General features: G+C 47.7%; 1 protein-coding gene across 1 annotated transcript; it reads right to left on the bottom strand.

Moving 5' to 3' along the window:
• Positions 1-3,552: 3,552 nt before the first annotated feature.
• LOC120935522 (oocyte zinc finger protein XlCOF6.1-like) lies at positions 3,553-20,432 on the bottom strand (the record flags this gene model as incomplete). Its single annotated transcript, XM_040347571.1, has 2 exons — positions 20,280-20,432; positions 3,553-4,581 (listed from the first exon to the last, which is right to left on the bottom strand). Coding segments are annotated over exons 1-2 (1,182 nt in total), but the record flags the coding sequence as incomplete, so codon positions are not given.
• Positions 20,433-20,672: the final 240 nt, after the last annotated feature.

Here is a 20,672-nt window from a genome sequence, read left to right as displayed (position 1 = left end):
CCCCCCGTCGCGTAAGCCGCGTCACGGTTGGCGAAAGGAGCCGAACGGCGAGTCGGCGCTATACTGCGCATGCGCGTCGCTTTCGGCTCCTTTCGCCAATCGTGACGCGGCTTACGCGACGGGGGGGAGCTAGTTTTTGGCCAAAACGTCAATCACACACATGTGAGGAACGCCCACTCCCGCGGGACGCGCAACCCGGATGCACGGGTGAATATGCTGTACTAAGGTATGTACAGCAATGAAAAAATAAGAGCCTTAATCGGATTGTAATGTGGGGGGGCAGTGGAATTAGAAAAAGTAGTTTTTAGGGTGAACCACCCCTTTAAGTGGTTGTATAGCCCTGTAGGTGATTTTTACCTACAGGTAAGACTATAATAAGGCTTACCAGAAGGTAAAATGAATATCATAATTATAATCATCTTGTATGCAGCCACTGACCCCAGCGGCGCATGTGCTGTAAAGGTCCGGTGGACGCTGCTGGAAAATCAGAGCAGCTCCATCGCGGGTCCTGTCACTCACAGTGCCGGCGAGTGGCCGGAGCTGCGAACCAGGAAGAAACGCTGAGGGAACATGTCGCTCCCTCAGCAGTGACCGGGAGACGATGCGGGGGTCCTCATTCTAAGGTAAGTATTTGATAATGAGCTGGTATGCAATGCATACAAGCTCCTTGAGCCTTTGCTTTACAGGTATTTTTTTATGTGGGTATACAACCACTTTAACTAGTACCATAAGACCTGTGAAACAAGCCCTACACTCTCACTAAAGATAAAGTTAATGTCAATAAAGTAATTCTACACAAATAATGATCTTGCCCCGTAGTAAATCTTCCAAGTCTCTGGAATGAAACAAAAAAAAAAAAAAGAAGAAGAGGATATATACTATCCAACTTTAACTACACACTATGCATTCTGCCTAACAGCAATAATTCCATAACCAGGGAACTATCCAGGTCACAACAATAATGTCATGGAGTCTCTATGTACATATAAGTTCTAGTTTTCTGATACTCAAAGTCCTGAGGTACAATCAGCTCTTCTGCTGCACAGTGCTAGAGGTGCTCACTGCACCATAGTGCATTCCAGTCAGCTGAAATAACTCTGCAACTTCCATGCAGTAACCAGTACGCCAGTCCACCGCATAAGTAGTAGGCGGCAAGGTTCTTGGCAGCAAATCCCTTAGAGGTTAACTATAATATCCACAGCAAAACCAAGCTCTCACCAGCACCGTTGGTCTTTTACAATTGGCACATACTAAGCACAGACGCTCAGCATCATCCACATTCCCCAGAGCGAAGCAGCCTCTGTGGGCAAGCCACAATCCTGTGCCCATCATCAGCTCCCCATCATGCCCCCCACAATATATCTCTACTGGGCACTATCTTCACCCAACATCCAAAAAAACAAATGCACGCTACCAGAACAGTTTAAAGTAGAACAAAACTGCCTAACACGCTTGCCGCTAAGAACCACACACAATCTTCAACAAGTTCATGGTTAACTGGAACAGCCACTATCCACAGCTGGGGAGCATGGAGACTGCAGATAAACAATCAAGCTCCATTCACAGGCCAGTTCAGAGGAAGATCAAGGATTTGAGGGTTCTGTCTATAGCCCCGAGTAGTCCAGCAGCCAGTCCTGGATGGCTCCAGGGGCATGGTTTCCATTGATTTAAAATGTAAAATGCCATATTTGGCCACTAGTGGGAGCTAATTTCTAAAATACTTAGTGCCATCGAATAGCCAAATTTGGCATTCTCTTTTTAAGTTGTTGTTGAATATTGTTGATTTAATAAAAGTACAGTGGAACCTTGGATTACGAGCATAATCCGTTCCAGGAGAATGCTTGTAATCCAAAGCACTCGCGTATCAGCGAGATTCCCCATAGAAGTCACTAGAAACGAAAATAATTTGTTCCACATTGACTTTTATGACATGCAAAACTGCATGTGGCCAGAGGTGGGGGCGTCAGAGAGAATCAGAAATACTCGGAGACCATTCGGCTGCATTCGGAAACCCTTGGAAAGGAAGTATTTCTGAACAGCTCCGGCGCCCCCGCACCTCTGGCCAAATGCGGTACTGCACACCACAGAGGCTTGAATCCTGCTCGTTTTGCAAGACAACACTCAAAAACCGAGTCAGAATAAAAAAATAATAATAATTGCTTGTATTGCAATACGCTTGTTAACCGCGTTACTCACAATCCGAGGTCCCACTGTATGTTCTTTATGGTTTGCTCTACTTATAAGTACATGAACATGATCTCAGTTATTAGTATGAAACCATGCCTGACAGAGTAATCTAAGGGGTCGATAAGTAGAAATATTTTGTTGATGAATGTGAAAAACATTTGTCCAGCCGTGATGAATTCTAGCCATAATTTAAAGAGGTTGTAAAAGGTACAATTTATTTGTTTTCCCTAAATAGCTTCCTTTACCTTAGTGCAGTCCTCCTTCACTTACCTCATCCTTCCATTTTGCTTTTAAATGTCCTTATTTCTTCTGAGAAATCCTCACTTCCTGTTCTTCTGTCTGTAACTCCACACAGTAATGTGAGGCTTTCTCCCTGGTGTGGAGTGTCGTGCTCGCCCCCTCCCTTGGACTACAGGAGACTCAGGACGCCCACTAACACACAGCTCCTTTCTCTATCTGCAACGTAGAGAGCGTCCTGACTCTCCTGTAGTCCAAGGGAGGGGGGCGAGCACGACACTCCACACCAGGGAGAAAGCTTCACATTACTGTGTGGAGTTACAGACAGAAAACAGGAAGTGAGGATTTCTCAGAAGAAATAAGGACATTTAAAAGCAAAATGGAAGGATGAGGTAAGTGAAGGAGGACTGCACTAAGGGGGAAAAAAATTGTACCTTTACAACCCCTTTAATTAACACAGTGATTGCCTATGATGGGCAGCTACATTTAGGCATTTCGCCTGAACCTCCCCCATCCCCCCCCCCCCACCAACAGGAAAAAGAGCAATACCGCATTATGTCCATAGATGGAGCCAAAGATTATAGGAAATCACTGCATGAAATAAAAAATTACTAACATTTGTCACAGTTGCTCAAATGCTGATCACAGTCTTGAACTATTTTTTTTTTTTTAACTAGACCTCTAAGCGTTTGTGAAAGGGTACACCACAAAATTTACCAAGAAAAGTTATTGACTCTATTTTTATTTTTATACTGTTATCAATAGCCAACACGGTACAACACTTCATCCATGTCTTTGGTGATCTCTGATCTCCTTATGAACTGTTTCTTACATGATGAAGATCAGCCATGGAGTATATCCAAGGTGTATATCAGGGTGTGCTTCTTCCCGACATGAGAGCTGTGATGTCCAGCAACATTCATATACAAGACATTTCCCGCACTCAAGGCACTAATACACCTCAAGGGTTGTGTGGGATCCCTGATGTACAGGAAGACAGGACTTCAGTGAGGAACATTTCCCTCACTCAGGACAAGAAAGTAACTTCTTCCTCATGTGAGATCTCTGATGTTTGGAAACACCAGACTTCTCTAAAAAACATTTCCCACACTCAGGACAGGAATACGGCTTTTCCCCCGTGTGAGATCTCTGATGTGAGACAAGTCCTGATTGTTGTGCAAAACATTTCCCGCACTCAGAGCAGGAAAACGGCTTCTCGCCTGTGTGCGATCTCTGATGACTACGAAGATGCCACTTTTCTGCAAAACATTTTCTGCACTCAGGACAGGAGTAGGGCTTTTCCCCTGTGTGAGATTTCTTATGTCTGGAAAGATGGGGCTTCTGTGAAAAACATTTCCCGCACTCAGGACAGGAATACGGCTTTTCCTTCGTGTGAGACCTCTGATGTATGACAAGTTCTTGTTTTTGTATAAAACCTTTTCCGCACTCAGAACAGGAATACGGCTTTTCCTTCGTGTGAGACCTCTGATGTATGGCAAGTTCTTGTTTTTGTATAAAACCTTTTCCGCACTCAGAACAGAAATACAGATTCTCACCTGTGTGCAATTTCTGATGTTTATGAAAATAGGACATGTCTGAAAAACATTTTCTGCACTCAAGACAGGAATAGGGCTTTTCCCCCTTGTGAGATCTCTGATGTCTGTAAAGGTTGGACTTCTGTGAAAAACATTTACCGCACTCAGGACAGGAATGCGGCTTTTCCTCTGTGTGAGACATCTGATGTGAGACCAGAACTGATTTTACTGCAAAACATTTTCCACACTCAGAACAGGAATAAGGCTTCTCACCTGTGTGTGATCTCTGGTGAATATGAAGATTGTACTTCCATGTAAAGCATTTCCCACACTCATTACAGGAAAAAAGTTTCTCAGGTGTGTGCAATCTCTGATGATGATTAAGACCGCACTTATCTGAAAAACATTTTCCACACTCAGGACAGGAAAATGGCTTCTCCCCCGTGTGAGATCTCTGATGTCTGACAAGTAAAGATTTTTGTAAAAAAGATTTCCAGCACTCAGAACAGGAATACGGCTTCTCCTCTGTGTGAGACCTTTGATGTGTGACAAGTTCTGATTTATTTACAAAACATTTCCTGCACTCAGGACAGGAAAATGGCTTCTCCTCTATATGAGTTCTCTGATGTTTGGAAAGATGGGTCTTAAGTGTAAAACATTTCCCGCACTCTAGGCAGGAATACGGCTTCTCCCCTGTGTGAGATCTTTCATGCAAATTAAGTTGGGATTTAAATTGGAATCCCCTCCCACACTCAGTACAGGAAAACCTCTTCTCTGTTGGAAGGACGGCACCGTCCCTCACAGTCTGAGGTTCCTCAGGATAAGAGGAATACGATGGTCCATCTACACTGTGTGGTGCCGGATGGACATTTGAGGTAGTCGGGTTTTCTCCTGGACTATACTGTGTGATGTCCTCATCTTCTACTTTACAGTCTGGAGACAAAGTGAGACAATCCTCTGAGGTTTTCCTCATCTCCCGTCCATCTACTAAAATAGAAATAGAAAAATTATTACTACTGAGGAATTGGAAACTGCTCTGCTGCAAGTGGAAAGTGATTATGCTAACTCTGACTCGCACACACACACACACACACGAGAAGCATGGCTGTATAAATGCAGAGTATGAGCTACAGTTATTAGACCTTACTAAAAAGAAGATGCTTTATGCTACCCAAAAAAAAACAAAAAACGTTTGCACATGGTAACAAAGCTGGCTGTTTACTTTCTTACTTAGCTAGGCCTGAATCCATCCCCACTTCTATTCTCCGTATTCAATTATCTACTAGGCGGATTGGCACTGCCCCTCATGAGATTCTGGATGCTTTCCTGTCTTTATACCGATCTTTATGCTACCACGGCTCAATACTCTGATAAACAATTATATGAGTATTTGGCTCAGGTATCTCTTCCTTCTTGTAGACGTGGGGAATTGGATGCACCCATTTCCATTAAGGAGATTGTGCCTTGCCATGTCACAACTGCCTGCTCACAAAACTCCAGGCCTCGATGGCTTCCATCTATGTGGGAAGTGTTCATTGTTCTTCTTTCGAAACCTCACAAAGCTCCTCTTAAATTTGACTCCTAAAAGGCCAATTTCCCTAATTAATGTGGATGTAAAGATTTTATGTAAAAAGTGTAAGTATTGGCAAAATTGATTGAGTAAGGTGGTTGTGAACTTGGTGAACTTTCCCAGCCCCTTCTCGGCCGTCTAGTGAAAGACAACATGGCGGACACTCGGCAAGTGGCAACCTCAAGCCAGGAGCGAACCCAGGCGGTACCACACACCAGATCCCGGAGATACAAGGCCACGAACATGGCGTTTGAGGAGATGGTGGAAATGGTGGCAATATTGAGGCGGGAGGATTATGATGCTAAACATGGCCCATACAAATACCCTAATAAGGTGAAGGCCCAAATAATGGACAAAGTGGTCAAAACTCTATACCACAAATTTGGGGTGCGCAGGTCCAAGGAACAGCTCCGCAAAAGATGGTCTGACATAAAATTGAGGGAGCCGGAGCAATACCAGAAAATAAAATGAGTCATTAGAAAAAGTCAGTAATTTTCCTGTGTACTCAGATTAGTATTAATATCATGGTGCTGCATGTGCTTTTTCTTTCATGTAGTACAGTTCAAGATGTCAAGTTTCATGTTTGTGGGCACAATAATTGGTCGTATTAATCGTCGTTCAAACGCTCACTAATAATTAAATACGATCTTTTTGTCTGATACAGTGTTTTAGAAATTTCATCATGCCTATTTAGGCATGGACAAATGTAGTTAACACTGTATCAGACAAAAAGATCGTATTTTATTATTAGTGAGCGAATGAACGATGATTCATACGACCAATTATTGTGCCCACGAACATGAAACGACATCTTGAACTATATGTGAATTTTTTATTTTTTTTGTGTAGATGTGTTCTTAACTATATTTAACTAATCTAACTGAATTCAATATACAGTAAGGAGAGTATGCTCAGCAGTTGGTTACACATGGACTCAGTAGCACAAGTGTTGGCCACAAGAACAACCTATTTAGGGTGTCACACACAGGTGATCCAGTGGATACAATCATGTGTTCAGCTTAGAAGTATTGACAAAACAGACAATTGTACCACACTTACAAAAAGAATGATTCATATTCCTCTTTCAGGCCTCAAATCTTTTTGACTCAAGTATCCCTTTTGTTACAATCCCATAGGGCGACAAAGAGCTTCCAGACCGGAGCCTAGGAACCCCACACCTCCTACCCAAGACCCACCCCCGCGGGATTTGTGGAGGAAGAAGCGGAGGAAGGAGAAAGTGGCACCAAAAAAGGTCAGTGTCATACACCACAGCTGCAGGTAATAGATGTACGCCTGCATATTTATAATACATGGTGTGTTTCCAAATTTTAGGAGCTTTTCTGGCTGCAGACCGATTTGATTCGCACAGCGCCCAGATGCTAATTGGCGAGGTGATGGCCTGCTCTGCTGACCTGGACGACATCAACACAAGCTTGGTGCATATAAGGGAAAAAGACAAAGCGGGTGGAGCAAAGGATTAACCACTTCCCGCCCGGCCTATAGCCGATTTACGTCCGGGAAGTGGTTATGAAATCCTGACAGGACGTTCTAGAACGTCCTGCAGGATTTCATGCCGCGCGCCCGTGGGGGCGCGCATCGCGGCGATCGGTGATGCGGGGTGTCAGTCTGACACCCTGCATCTCCGATCTCGGTAAAGAGCCTCCGGCGGAGACTCTTTACCACGTGATCAGCCGTGTCCAACCACGGCTGATCACGATGTAAACAGGAAGAGCCGACGATGGCTCTTCCTCACTCGCGTCTGACAGACGCGAGTAGAGGATAGCCGATCGGCGGCTCTCCTGACAGGGGGGGTTAGCGCTGATTGTTTATCAGCGCAGCCCCCCCTCGGATCGCCACACTGGACCACCAGGGATGCCTACCCTGGAGCACCAGGGTGGGCAAAAAAAAAAAAAAATGCCAGAAAAAAAAAAAAAAAGTCTAAAAAATAAATAAAAAAAAAAGCATAAAGAAAAAAGATGCCAGTCAGTGCCCACAAATGGGCACTGACTGGCAACCTGGCAAAAATCAGTGCTGCCACCCCAGTGTCCATCAGCGCCACCCCAGTGTCCATCAGCGCCACCCCAGTGTCAATCAGCGCCACCCCAGTGTCAATCAGCGCCACCCCAGTGTCCATCAGCGCCACCCCACAGTGCCCATCCATGCCCAGTGCCCACCTATCAGTGCCCATCTGTGCCACCCATAAGTATCCATCAGTGCCGCCCATGAGTGCCCATCTGTGCCGCCTATGAGTGCCCAGTGCCGCCTATGTGTGCCCATCAGTGCCGCCTATGTGTGCCCATCAGTGCCGCCTATGTGTGCCCATCAGTGCCGCCTATGTGTGCCCATCAGTGCCGCCTATGTGTGCCCATCAGTGCCGCATACCAGCGCCGCCAATCAGTGCCACCTCATCTGTGCCCGTCAGTACTACCTCATCGATGTCCATCAGTGCCATCTCATCGGTGCCCATTAGTGCCGCCATATCAGTGCCCGTAATTGAAAGAGAAAACTTATTTACAAAAAAATTAACAGAAAAAAATAAAAACGTATTTTTTTTTCCAAATTTTCAGCCTTTTTTTAGTTGTTGCGCAAAAAAAAAAAAATCGCAGAGGTGATCGAATACCACCAAAAGAAAGCTCTATTTGTGGGGAAAAAAGGACGCCAATTTTGTTTGGGTACAGTGTAGCATGACCGCGCAATTGCCATTCAAAGTGCGACAGTGCTGAAAGCTGAAAATTGGCTTGGGCGAGAAGCTGCGTAAGTACCTGGTATGGAAGTGGTTAAATATGTGATTGATGTTCTTGGGAGGGTTAAAGAAAAAAAAAAAAAGTTAATATTTTACACTTTTAATTTTGTTTGTTGGTAATGTTTTATTTGTATTTTAAAAAAATAATGTCATTTTTTAGAGTCTGAATTTTTAGTTTTACGTGCTTAAACGCATTAACAATGTCAAACTTGAAAAAAGTTACATTGTTCATGCGTTTTAACAAGAACATTTTTTTTTAGATTCTAATAAAAAAAAAATTGATGCACAATCAAAATTTTTGGGATTATCTAAAAAAAAAATAAAACGTTTTGACCCAAAAAAAAAAAAATAATATATATATATATATATATATATATATATATATATATATATATATATATATATAATTTTTTTATTTTTTTTTAAAAGACACATTTAAAATGTGAAATAAAAAAAATGTTATACTCATATAATATCAATTTTGCCTAAAAGAACAAATAAATATTTGTAGTGTTTACATTGACAATGATGGGTATTTAGTAAAGGAAAATACACATGGCACTACAATGGCACTAGGATAACCTAGGAGAAAGATAAAAAGAAACCCAAATTAGAAAATAAAATAAATAAAAAAAAAAAACGTTTTCATGGCTAGAAAACGGTCGTCTAATCAGAACAAACTAAAAGAACGCACTGAAAAACAGCAAGGCCTCTGAAGAACGTCCTGAAAAACAGTAACGAGCGGACAAGAACGCAATGCAAAAAACAGATACGAACTGACTACAAGCACTGAAAGACAGATACCAACCCACAAGCACAAACTGAACACCAGAAAACGATCTTTAAAGCACGAAGACTGAAAAGCGCGAATCGCCTCTCACTAGGGTTGTCCCGATACCACTTTTTTAGAACGGAGTACAAGTACCGATACTTTTTTTCAAGTAGTCGCCGATACCGAATACCGATACTTTTTTTAAAATGTGTCCCCAAATGCAGCGATGTCCCCCCACAGATGCAGCCATGTATCCCCCCATCCAGCCATTGTCTCCCCCAATGAAGCCATTGTCACCCCCCATGCAGCCATTTTCACCCCCCATGCAGCCATTGTCACCCCCCATGCAGCCATGTATCCCCCCATCCAGCCATTGTCTCCCCCCATCCAGCCATTGTCACCCCCCATCCAGCCATTGTCACCCCCCATCCAGCCATTGTCACCCCCCATCCAGCAATGTATTCCCCCAGCCATTGTCTCCCCCCATCCAGCCATTGTCACCCCCCATGCAGCCATTGTCTCCCCCCATGCAGCCATTGTCTCCCCCCATCCAGCCATTGTCTCCCCCCATCCAGCCATTGTCACCCCCCATGCAGCCATTGTCACCCCCCATCCAGCCATTGTCACCCCCCATGCAGCCATGTATCCCCCCCATCCAGCCATTGTCTCCCCCCATGCAGCAATGTATCCCCCCATCCAGCCATTGTCACCCCCCATCCAGCAATGTATTCCCCCAGCCATTGTCTCCCCCATCCAGCCATTGTCACCCCCCATGCAGCCATTGTCATCCCCCATCCAGCCATTGTCACCCCACATGCAGCCATTGTCACCCCCCATGCAGCCATTGTCACCCCCCATGCAGCCATTGTCACCCCCCATCCAGCGTCTCCCCCCATCCAGCCATTGTCTCCCCCCATCCAGCCATTGTCTCCCCCCATCCAGCCATTGTCTCCCCCCATGCAGCCATTGTCTCCCTCCATCCAGCGTCTCCCCCCATGCAGCCATGTCCCGCTTACCTGCATCCCCGCTGCCGCCGACTGTGTAATACGCCGGGAACATTACAACTTTGAATCGCTATAATGATTGGCACCGCGCTGCGTATAGACACTCCCCCTCGCTCGGGATTGGACAGTTCACCCTAGCGAGGGGGAGTGTCTATGCGCGGTGCGAATCATTACAGCTATTCAAAGCTGTAATGTTCCCGGCGTATTACACAGTCGGCGGCAGCGGGGATGCGGCGAATGGCGGCGGGATGCGGCGTCACGGCGACGGCGGCGGGGGGGGGGGGTAGGTATTCTATATTGGTATCGGGGGTATTTGCGGGAGTACGAGTACTCCCGCAAATACTCGGAATCGGTACCGATACCGATACTAGTATCGGTATCGGTATCGGGACAACCCTACCTCTCACCAAACTTTTACTTACACGCGGTAACACAAAATCAGCAAAAGCAGCCCCAAGGGTGGCGCCATCCGCATGGAACTTCCCCTTTATAGTGCCGTCGTATGTGTTGTACGTCACCGCGCTTTGCTAGAGCATTTTTTTTTTCCTCGATCGTGTGTAGGCAAGGCCATTTTAATAATCGGGTTGAAAAAACGTCGTTTTTTCTGGACCGTTAAAAACATAGGGCCAGATTCACGTAGATCGCCGCATCTCTGCGGCGGCGTTAACGTATCTCATTTACGTTACGCCGCCGCAAGTTTTACGGGCAAGTGCTTGATTCACAAAGCACTTGCCTGTAAAAGTTGCGGCAGCGTAGCGTAAATCCTCCGGCGCAAGCCCGCCTAATTCAAATGATCCGGGTAGGGGGCGTGGATCATTTAAATTAGGCGCGTTCCCGCACCGATCGTACTGCGCATGCGCCGTCCCTAAAATTTCCCGATGTGCATTGCGCTAAATGACGTCGCAAGGACGTCATTGGTTTCGACGTTAACGTAAATGGCGTCCAGCGCCATTCACGGACGACTTACGCAAACTACGTTAAATTTTCAAATTTCGACGCGGGAACGACGGCCATACTTAACATTGGCTACGCCACCTAGGGGGCAGCTTTATCTTTACGCCGCGTATCTCTTACAGAAATGGCGTAAATTTACTGCGACGGGCAAGCGTACGTTCGTGAATCGGCGTAACGACTCATTTGCTTATTCTACGCCGACCGCAATGGAATCGCCACCTAGCGGCCGGCCTAGAATTGCAGCCTAAGATCCGACGGTGTAAGTCACTTACACCTGTCGGATCTTAGGGAGATCTATGCGTAACCTGATTCTATGAATCAGGCGCATAGATACGACCGTCGGAACTCAGAGATACGACAGGGTATCAGGAGATACGCCGTCGTATCTCTTTCTGAATCCGGCCCATTGTTTTTTAGAACCCAAAAAAACGGTTGTGTGTACACGGCATAAGACTAAGGCCCCTGTGAGGTCCCACACCGCTGCCTCCCATCTCCTGAGACTGCACTCAGTGACTTGGGTCTGAGACTATACACTTCCTTCCACTCACAGTCCATATTCCCATCGCACATGTAACTGGAATGAGCTCTTAATGTACTGGGTGCTGTAGCGACCGCCAGCTGGATACTGGAACCTGTACCATATGTAGATATTCGCCAGCACACCACGGATCATCGATTTCATCCAGTTTTTATTCAAGAAAGATTACATCGGAAAATGGTGTAGTGCAACGTTTCAGAGCCGCGCAGGACCCTTTCGTCAGGCATGTCTGATGAAAGGGTCCTGCGCGGGTCTGACACATTGCACTGCACCATTTTCCGATGCAATCTTTCTTGGATAAAAACCATATGGACTAAATTGATGATCCGTGGTGTGCTGGTGAATATCTAAATATCCCTCCACCCGACACAGCCAGCAAACAACAGAGCAAGTAACCTTGGGAGAATTGTTCCATCAAGAGATCTTGCTAGACCTGGGCAGAAGACCCACGACACATGTTCAAGGTGCCTAGGTCGAGCAATGAACATGAAGAAAATCAACATTTCCCTGTTAGCTGAACCCCATAATCTCCATAAATCCAGTCTAGATACATAGGGCCATATTCTCAAAGAAGTTCCGCCGGCGTATATGGAGATGCGCGGCGTAAGTGTAAAGATGCGCCGTCCTATCTATGCGTCGCAGTCACAGAACCAGATCCGCCAGAAACAAGGCTTCTCCCGTCCGTCCTAACTCATTTAAGTTTACGCAGCGTAGGCGCATATTTCCGCTGATGGCATCCTACGCGGCCATAGAATTAGTATTCAAATATGCAAATTATGTACTTAAGCGGATTCCCGAACCTACGCGCGATCGGCGTAGGCTGTGCGCGTAAGACGAATGGCCGGCTGAAAGTTACCCCTTATAAAGCTCGGTTAACTTTGCTCCAGACCTGAGTAAGTCAGCTTGAAAGCAAATACAGCAGCACCATCCCGGACGAGCTGAGCAACCACACTTATAGGACAACACATTCGTATGCCAACATGCCAGGGGCAGGCGAGGTCTTAGCACTACTAGTGTATGCAGAGGAAGAGGCGCGTAGAAGGAGGAGGGCACGTGAGAGGGTATACCCACAGCGCATCAGCCTCTTTAGCATGGGTGATTTGGAGGTGCATCGCCGTTTCAGATTCACCCCTCATGCCATCCTGGAAATTACCAGAGCCCTGCAGGATGACATCACCAGCCCAACACAACGCTCACATGCAGTGCAGCCACTGGTGAAGGTCCTGGCAACATTGCATTTCCTTGCCACTGGGTCTTTTCAAAGAACAAGTGGAGACGTGGTTGGGATATCACAAACCAGCATGAGCAGATGTGTGCACCAGGTTGTCCCCGCAATCCTGAGACGCATGTCCCACCACATCATCAGACCCACCCAGGAGGTCCAGCGGCTGAAGGCAATGCGTGAGTTCTGCCAAATTGCCGGATTCCCACGCACCATCTGGGCCATTGATTGCACCCATGTGGCACTACAGCCCCCCCATGAGACAGAGCACATTTACCGCAACAGGAAGCATTGGCATTCCATCAATGTCCAGGTGATAGTCGATGCCCATGGCCTCATATGGCACGTCCGTGCCAAACACCCAGGATCCAGCCATGACAGCTTCATATACCGTCAAAGCGACATCCCAAGACAATTTGAACAGAACGTGTATGGGGACAGCTGGCTGGTTGGTGAGTGACATGGGTGTCAGGTATGACTGTCCCCCCCCATGATGCAGACATCATGAGGGGCACATGCATGACTAACATCCTCCTGTCTTTTCCCTTCCAGGTGACTCTGCATATGCACTGGGACCCCATATGATGACCCCATTCCGGAACCCCCAAACCCCAGGAGAGGAAAACTACAATGCTGCACACATACGCACCCGTGCAGTGGTGGAGCGCACATTTGGCATCCTGAAGTCCCGTTTCAGATGCCTGGATAAGACTGGGGGGTACACTGTTGTATTCCCCAAACTTTGTGTGCCAGATCATCGCTGCATGTTGTGTGCTGCACAACTTTGCAGTGAGAAAGGGCCTGGAGATTGACATACGTGATGACCTGACCCCCCAACCAGACATTCCCCCCCTAACCGAGGGTACCCCGTCTCCTGAGGGATCAGCAATCAGGAGATGTCTCGTGGACCGAATCTTTAAACGTTAAAAATACACATTAAACATGGCACAATGAAAATGCATGCATGCACAACACTGTGGTCCCTAGCACACACACCCCACATGCACATCCCATTGGATTAGACCGCAGTACACCGCACGGTACTAAGGAGCAGCAACGCCGCGTCAAGGCCCCAATGATGTTGCTGTCCATACATACACCTTTCACACGGACCTGGGGAGAACTTATCCCCAGCGACCGAGGGTGACACCCCTTACTGGCAGGAGTGTCACCGCCCCCCCACATTCACACCATTCACACTGTACTATGCACTACTTTGTGCAACACCCAAAAAAAAAAAAAATCTTAACCAGAGCACAAATAATAATAAAACTCTTAATCAGAGCACAAATAATATTAAATTAAAAAAAAGAGATTTTTAATACAGCTTACCTGTAAAATCTTTTTCTTGGAGTACATCACGGGACACAGAGCGGCATTCATTACTATATGGGTTATATGGAGTACCTTCAGGTGTAGACACTGGCAATCTCAAACAGGAAATGCCCCTCCCTATATAACCCCCTCCCATAGGAGGAGTACCTCAGTTTTGTAGCAAGCAGTATGCCTCCCAAAATGGTCCTCAAAAAAGAGGGGTGGGAGCTCTGTGTCCCGTGATGTACTCCAAGAAAAAGATTTTACAGGTAAGCTGTATTAAAAATCTCTTTTTCTTTATCGTACATCACGGGACACAGAGCGGCATTCATTACTATATGGGATGTCCCAAAGCAATGCTTACAATGAGGGGAGGGAGAACATCTCCAAGACAAAAGGATTTAATTTAGAGATATACTCAAATCATAATAAATCCAACTTAGTTGAGAAAAATAATTTTAAATTTTAAATTTAACTCAAAAAAGAGGAGCCCCCGGAATCCGAGGGTCTCAAACTGCAGCCTGCAGCACTGCCTGCCCGAAGGCAGTATCAGTATTCCTTCTTACGTCCAACTTGTAGAATTTTGTAAACGTGTGGACAGAAGACCAGGTTGCCGCCTTGCAAACTTGAGCCATAGAGATCTGGTGGTGTGCTGCCCAGGAGGCGCCCATGGCTCTAGTAGAATGAGCCTTTAATGATACTGGAGGAGGCAACCCTTTCAAGCCGTAGGCCTGAGTGATTAATTGCTTAATCCACCTAGAAATGGTGGACTTTGCAGCTGCCTGCCCCTTCTTGGGCCCATCCGGTAGAATGAACAGCACATCTGTTTTCCGGATCTTCTTTGTAGCTTTAAGATAGGCCTTCATGGCCCTGACAATATCCAAGGTATGCAGCAACCCTTCCTTTCTGGAAGTAGGTTTAGGGAAGAAGGATGGTAATACCAAATCCTGGTTCAAATGAAAACTGGATATGACCTTCGGTAGGAAGGAAGGATGAGGGCGGAGAACGACCCTGTCCTTATGAAAAACAAGATATGGTTCCTTACAGGATAAGGCTGCCAGCTCCGAAACTCTTCTTGCGGAAACTATGGCAACCAAAAATACTAACTTCCTTGTCAGTAGATCCAAAGGAATATCAGCCAACGGCTCAAACGGTTGTTTCTGTAAACTTGACAGAACAAGATTTAAATCCCACGGACAAAGCGTGGATTTAACTGGAGGTCTAATACGTAAGACCCCTTGAAGGAAGGTCTTAACCAGCGAGTGGGTGGCCAGCGGCCGCTGAAACCACACTGACAGAGCAGAAATCTGTCCTTTGATTGTGCTTAATGCCAATCCTTTATCCACTCCTAGCTGGAGAAAACTTAATACTCTATCGATGGTAAATTTGCGAGAAAGCCATCGCTTGGACTCACACCAGCCTACATAGGCCTTCCAGACCCTGTAATAAATCACCCTAGAGACCGGTTTCCTGGCTCTGATTAGGGTAGAGATTACTTTCTGAGACAGACCTCTACCCCTGAGAATCAGGGATTCAGCTTCCAGGCCGTCAAATTTAGATGCCGTAAGGCAGGGTGGAGGATCGGACCTTGCGATAGCAGGTCTGGCCGTAGAGGAAGAGTCCAAGGGTCTCCCACTACCATCCTTAAGATTAGTGAGTACCATGCCCTTCTGGGCCATGCTGGAGCTACCAGGATGACTGGTATGTGCTCCACCCGGATCCTGCGCAGCAGGCGGGGTAGTAACTGGAGCGGGGGAAACGCATAAAGAAGTTTGAACTGATGCCAAGGGCAAACCAACGCATCGGTTCCGCAGGCCATCGGATCCCTTGAGCGGGATATGAACCTGTCTAGTTTCTTGTTGAGTCTCGATGCCATGATATCCACGTCCGGCACTCCCCATCTTTGGCAGAGTGCTTGAAAGACTTGTGGATGCAGAGACCATTCCCCCGGCCATAGAGTCTGGCGGCTTAAGAAGTCCGCCTGAAAGTTGTCCACTCCTGGAATGAATATTGCCGATATGCAGGGCACATGAGCCTCTGCCCATAGGAGAATCAAGCTCACCTCTCTCTGAGCGGCTTGACTCCTGGTTCCCCCTTGGTGATTTATGTATGCCACGGCCGTGGCATTGTCTGATTGAATTCTCACCGGGAACCCCTGCAATTTTGACGTCCAAGCCCTGAGGGCTAGTCGAGCAGCTCTGAGCTCCAAGATGTTGATGGGCAACTGCTTCTCTGGCTTTGCCCAAGTACCTTGGCGAGTGCAACCATCCAAAATTGCTCCCCAGCCCGTCAGGCTGGCGTCTGTGGTTACTATCTTCCAAGCCACTGGGCTGAAAGACTTCCCCTTCAGTAGATTCTGAGGGTCTAACCACCAACACAGACTTTGTCGGACTCTTGATGAGAGCGGCAACGGGATATCCAAGGCCTGTGGCCTTCTGCTCCATGCTGACAGGATGGCTGCCTGTAGGATGCGAGTGTGGCTCTGGGCGTATGGTACCGCCTCGAACGTGGCCACCATCTTGCCTAGTAACCTCATACATAGGCGAATAGTCGGTTCTTTCTTGCTTAGAACCAGTAGGATTAATTCCTTGATGGCTTTTACCTTCCTCAGAGGTAGGAACACTCCTTGTTGTTCTGTGTCTAATCTCATGCCGAGATATTCCAACTGCCTTGTGGGCTGGAAAGCTGACTTTTCTCGATTTAGGACCCAGCCGAACCTCTCGAGGTATTGGACCGTGAGGGCCACTGCTCGCTCCAAGCCGGGAGACGAGTGGTCTATGACTAGGAGGTCGTCCAGGTATGCTAGGATCGTGACCCCTTGGATCCTTAGCTTGGCTAGGATCGGAGCTAGGACCTTCGTGAACACCCGGGGGGCCGTAGCCAACCCGAAGGGAAGCGCCACGAATTGGAAGTGACGCGAAGCCACCATGAAGCGTAGATATCTTTGATGTGGCTGATAAATTGGAACATGAAGGTAGGCATCCTTTATGTCTATGGACGCCATGAAGTCGTCCTTCTGGAGTGTGGCAGCTGCTGACCGCACGGATTCCATCCGAAATGAGCGGATCTTTAGATATGCATTTACCATCTTTAGGTCCAAAATTGGCCTGACATCTCCATTGGGGATGATGAATAGGTTGGAGTAGAAACCCAGCCCCTGTTCCAGGCTGGCCGGAATCCGAGGCGGATCGTTTGGAATCCTCGACTCCTGGAAATGAGGAGGAGGAAACCTTAGGAAATCTAATTTGTAGCCTGTGGCCACGGAAGACCGTACCCACTCGTCGGGAATGCTGGCTTCCCAAATCTCTGAAAAGAGTCGCAGCCTTCCCCCCACCTTCGTGGGTGGGGGCGCCCCTTCATAAGGTTGGCTTGGGGGCTGGTTTTGCTGGTTTGCGAAACCACTGCCTTTTGCCTCTAACAGCCTGTCCTTGTGATTTGCTGTTGAAGCCGAAGTTTGCTTTTGCAGGAGGCCGTCGATACTGCTTGGCATTAGAGGGCCCCTGCCCAGGGGAATACTGTCGTTTAAACGCAGGCCCCTGAACCTTCTTCTTAGTTGGCAAGAGAGTACTCTTGCCGTTTGAAATGGTCTGAATGTATTTATCTAGGTCTTCTCCGAAGAGTCGTCCTCCATGGAAGGGGAACCCTACCAGGAGCTTCTTGCATGGGGGCTCAGCCTCCCAGCTTTTTAACCATAAGAGTCTTCTCATATGGATAAGGGATAACGATAAACGTGACGCTTGCTGGATAGAATCCTTGATTGCGTCTACCGTAAAACATATGGCCTTAGGGACATCCGAAAATTCTTCTGCCTGCTGGGCAGGAATAAGTTTAAGCATCTGCTTAAATTGATCCGATAATGCTTGAGCGACCCCAATCGCAGCCACAGCTGGCTGTACTACTGCCCCTGCAGTAGTGAAGGAGTTCTTAAGTAGTGCTTCCAAGCGCTTATCAACTGGATCCTTGAACACCTGTATGTTTTCTACAGGGCATGTTAACGATTTGTTAACACATGAGATGGCTGCGTCCACTGCAGGAGTAGCCCATCTTTTGGAAAATTTTTCTTCCATAGGATATAGGACAGAGAACTTCTTAGGTGGTAAGAAGATCTTATCTGGCTTGTTCCAATCTTGGAACAAAACTCCCTCTAATAGAGGATGGATCGGAAACACAGCATTGCTTTGAGGCGCCCTCAGTGAGCCCAAAGCTGAAACCGTCGATACCTGGAGATCTGGTACTGGCAAGTTGAATGCCCTATGGACCAAGTCCGACAATCCTTGAATCCACCAGCTCTCCCTCAGGGAGACTGCCCCAGACTCCTCTGTATCCGGATTTTCGATCCCTGAACCTACTTGGTCCTTGTCCAAGAGGTCGTCCAATTCCCCTGAGGAAAGGACCTCCTCTTCTGAGGGTCCGCGCTCGGGCGACGGAGATCTATTCCGCTTACTGCCCCGCATAGCTGCGGCTATCATTTTACCCATGCTTTTCTGCATCTCTTTTAAAGAGGTGAGTAATACCTCCTCCGTGACCATCTTAGGGTTGGACTGACCCGCGTCAGCTCCAGCCCCAGATCCCGATGGCCCCAAGGCTCCCTGTGGGGAAAGCAGCGGCATAGCATTGTCCGAGACCTCAGACTCTCTGGGGGAATCCCCACCTCTTGTACCCTTGTTTTTTGATGCCATGGTACAATACCGAGGTACACCTGCTACTTATTGGTACCTGGGACTTATAAATAGTTAAATGCCCAAACACCTGTTTGGGGGATAAAAAAAAAAATGCTTCCTCTCCCCTAGATGACACTTTTTTTTTTTTTTTTTTTTTTCAAATCTAGGAAAGAAAAAACATTCTGTCCCCCTGAGTAGTATTGCAAGAAAAACTATGAGATGGAAAAGAAACAGCCTATTCCTAGGCTTGAAAACAGTCTTTCTGAAGACTGCAATATTCTTTCTGGCCACTGTGTGTCCTCGGCGCCCCGTGCTTGCCGTTCTGGTCTTTCCTCCTCAGTTCCAAAGTATTGAATGAGCTATATGGAACAAACAAGGAAGGGCCGCCCCTTCCTTAAGCCACTGACCCGCCCTTCCCCCCCAGCAATCTCAAACAGGAAATGCCCCTCCCGACAGGGGGGGGGTGGGGTTGGGAGGAAGGGACCTCTCTGCTCCAGCAAACTGCAGCCTGCAGCCTGGAACCATGAGGAGGTCAGCGTTTTGCCTGCTTTGCAGGCCGTGAGGAGGAAGACTGAATGGAGCATCGCCTGGAGGCTTGCAGGTAAGCACAGCTCTCTGACACACACATATACTTTTATATCACACAGGCCCCACTCAATGCTTTTCCAACACTACAAGGGAGGTCACATCTTATGGGGAATAATACATATAGAGCCATCCTATCTTTATGATATGTGACTAGTTTGCCAGATGCAGTGCATAACTTTAGGCATGTCCCCTGTGACCCCCCAGAAAAAACCTGCTAAGAACCAAGTTCCGCAAGTTTTCCCCTCACTTACCTGCTCCATGCCGCAGGACTTTGCCAAGCAAGAGGCCCAATCTTCCCCCATCTCGGTGGGGATGTCTAGACCTTCAGGCCCTGGGTTCCTATGAAGGATCCACTGTCCTGGGCCCATATAGCACTCTGGCAACAGAAACATTAGGCACCCAAAGGTTTCTAAGTTCTGGGCCCAGGGTCCAGCTCTCTAAAAAGAAAAGCATTATGGGCTATACCCCAAGGGTTTGGGGTCCGGTTACTGACCACTTTAGCGCTGAGGCTTTTTTGGACAGAACCGGTTAGCTCACCTAATCCCAAGGATGTGGAGGCAAGCTAAACCATGACTAACACCTAAGACACTGGCGGAAAAACTGAGGTACTCCTCCTATGGGAGGGGGTTATATAGGGAGGGGCATTTCCTGTTTGAGATTGCCAGTGTCTACACCTGAAGGTACTCCATATAACCCATATAGTAATGAATGCCGCTCTGTGTCCCGTGATGTACGATAAAGAAATCACTGGCCCCAGCGCGGGCTGCGCCTGGTGCCCAGGTTCCTGGCCCTCACTTGCCTGGGGGAGCCTCATTTGGGGGTAGAGGAACATCCCCAGGTAGAGGAGCATCCCCAGGTGCCTCCCTGGCTGCCCTCTAGAGCCACCGCTATGCGGGTGAGCAGGGCCTCCTGGGAAGCAGTCTGGGCCTGAACAGCCATCCGCAGGCACCTGACCTCCCCCACTAGTTCTGCCGTGGTGTTCTGCAGCTCACCCAGGCTGGTGATTGTGGCTGCAGAGTTTCCAGCCACATCCTGGAGAGCATCCGGCACTGCTCCAGAGGACAGGCTGTTGTTCAGGCGCCTCAATTCCTCCACAATGTCCCCCATATGGCGGCTTTGCTGGTCCTGCTGCCTGGCCAGCTTTTCGTGCAGCATTCCTGCCACACCCCTTGATTTGTGGGTCGCCTTCCTGGGGACAGGAGTGGCTGGGGCCCTTGAATAGGGGGAGGACCTTGAGGGGCTGGTGATGAGGGGGATGGGACGGGAGAGACTGGAGAAGGTGTTGGAAGTCCCGGAGGGGCTGGAGATGCGGTGGCTTTGGGATGGTCCTGCCACCACATGCGAGTC

This window comes from Rana temporaria, chromosome 4 (genome assembly GCF_905171775.1).
Source record: "Rana temporaria chromosome 4, aRanTem1.1, whole genome shotgun sequence".
Lineage (NCBI taxonomy): Eukaryota > Metazoa > Chordata > Amphibia > Anura > Ranidae > Rana > Rana temporaria.
Note: the sequence above shows the minus strand (reverse complement) of the source record. Positions and strands in the feature narration are given on the sequence as shown.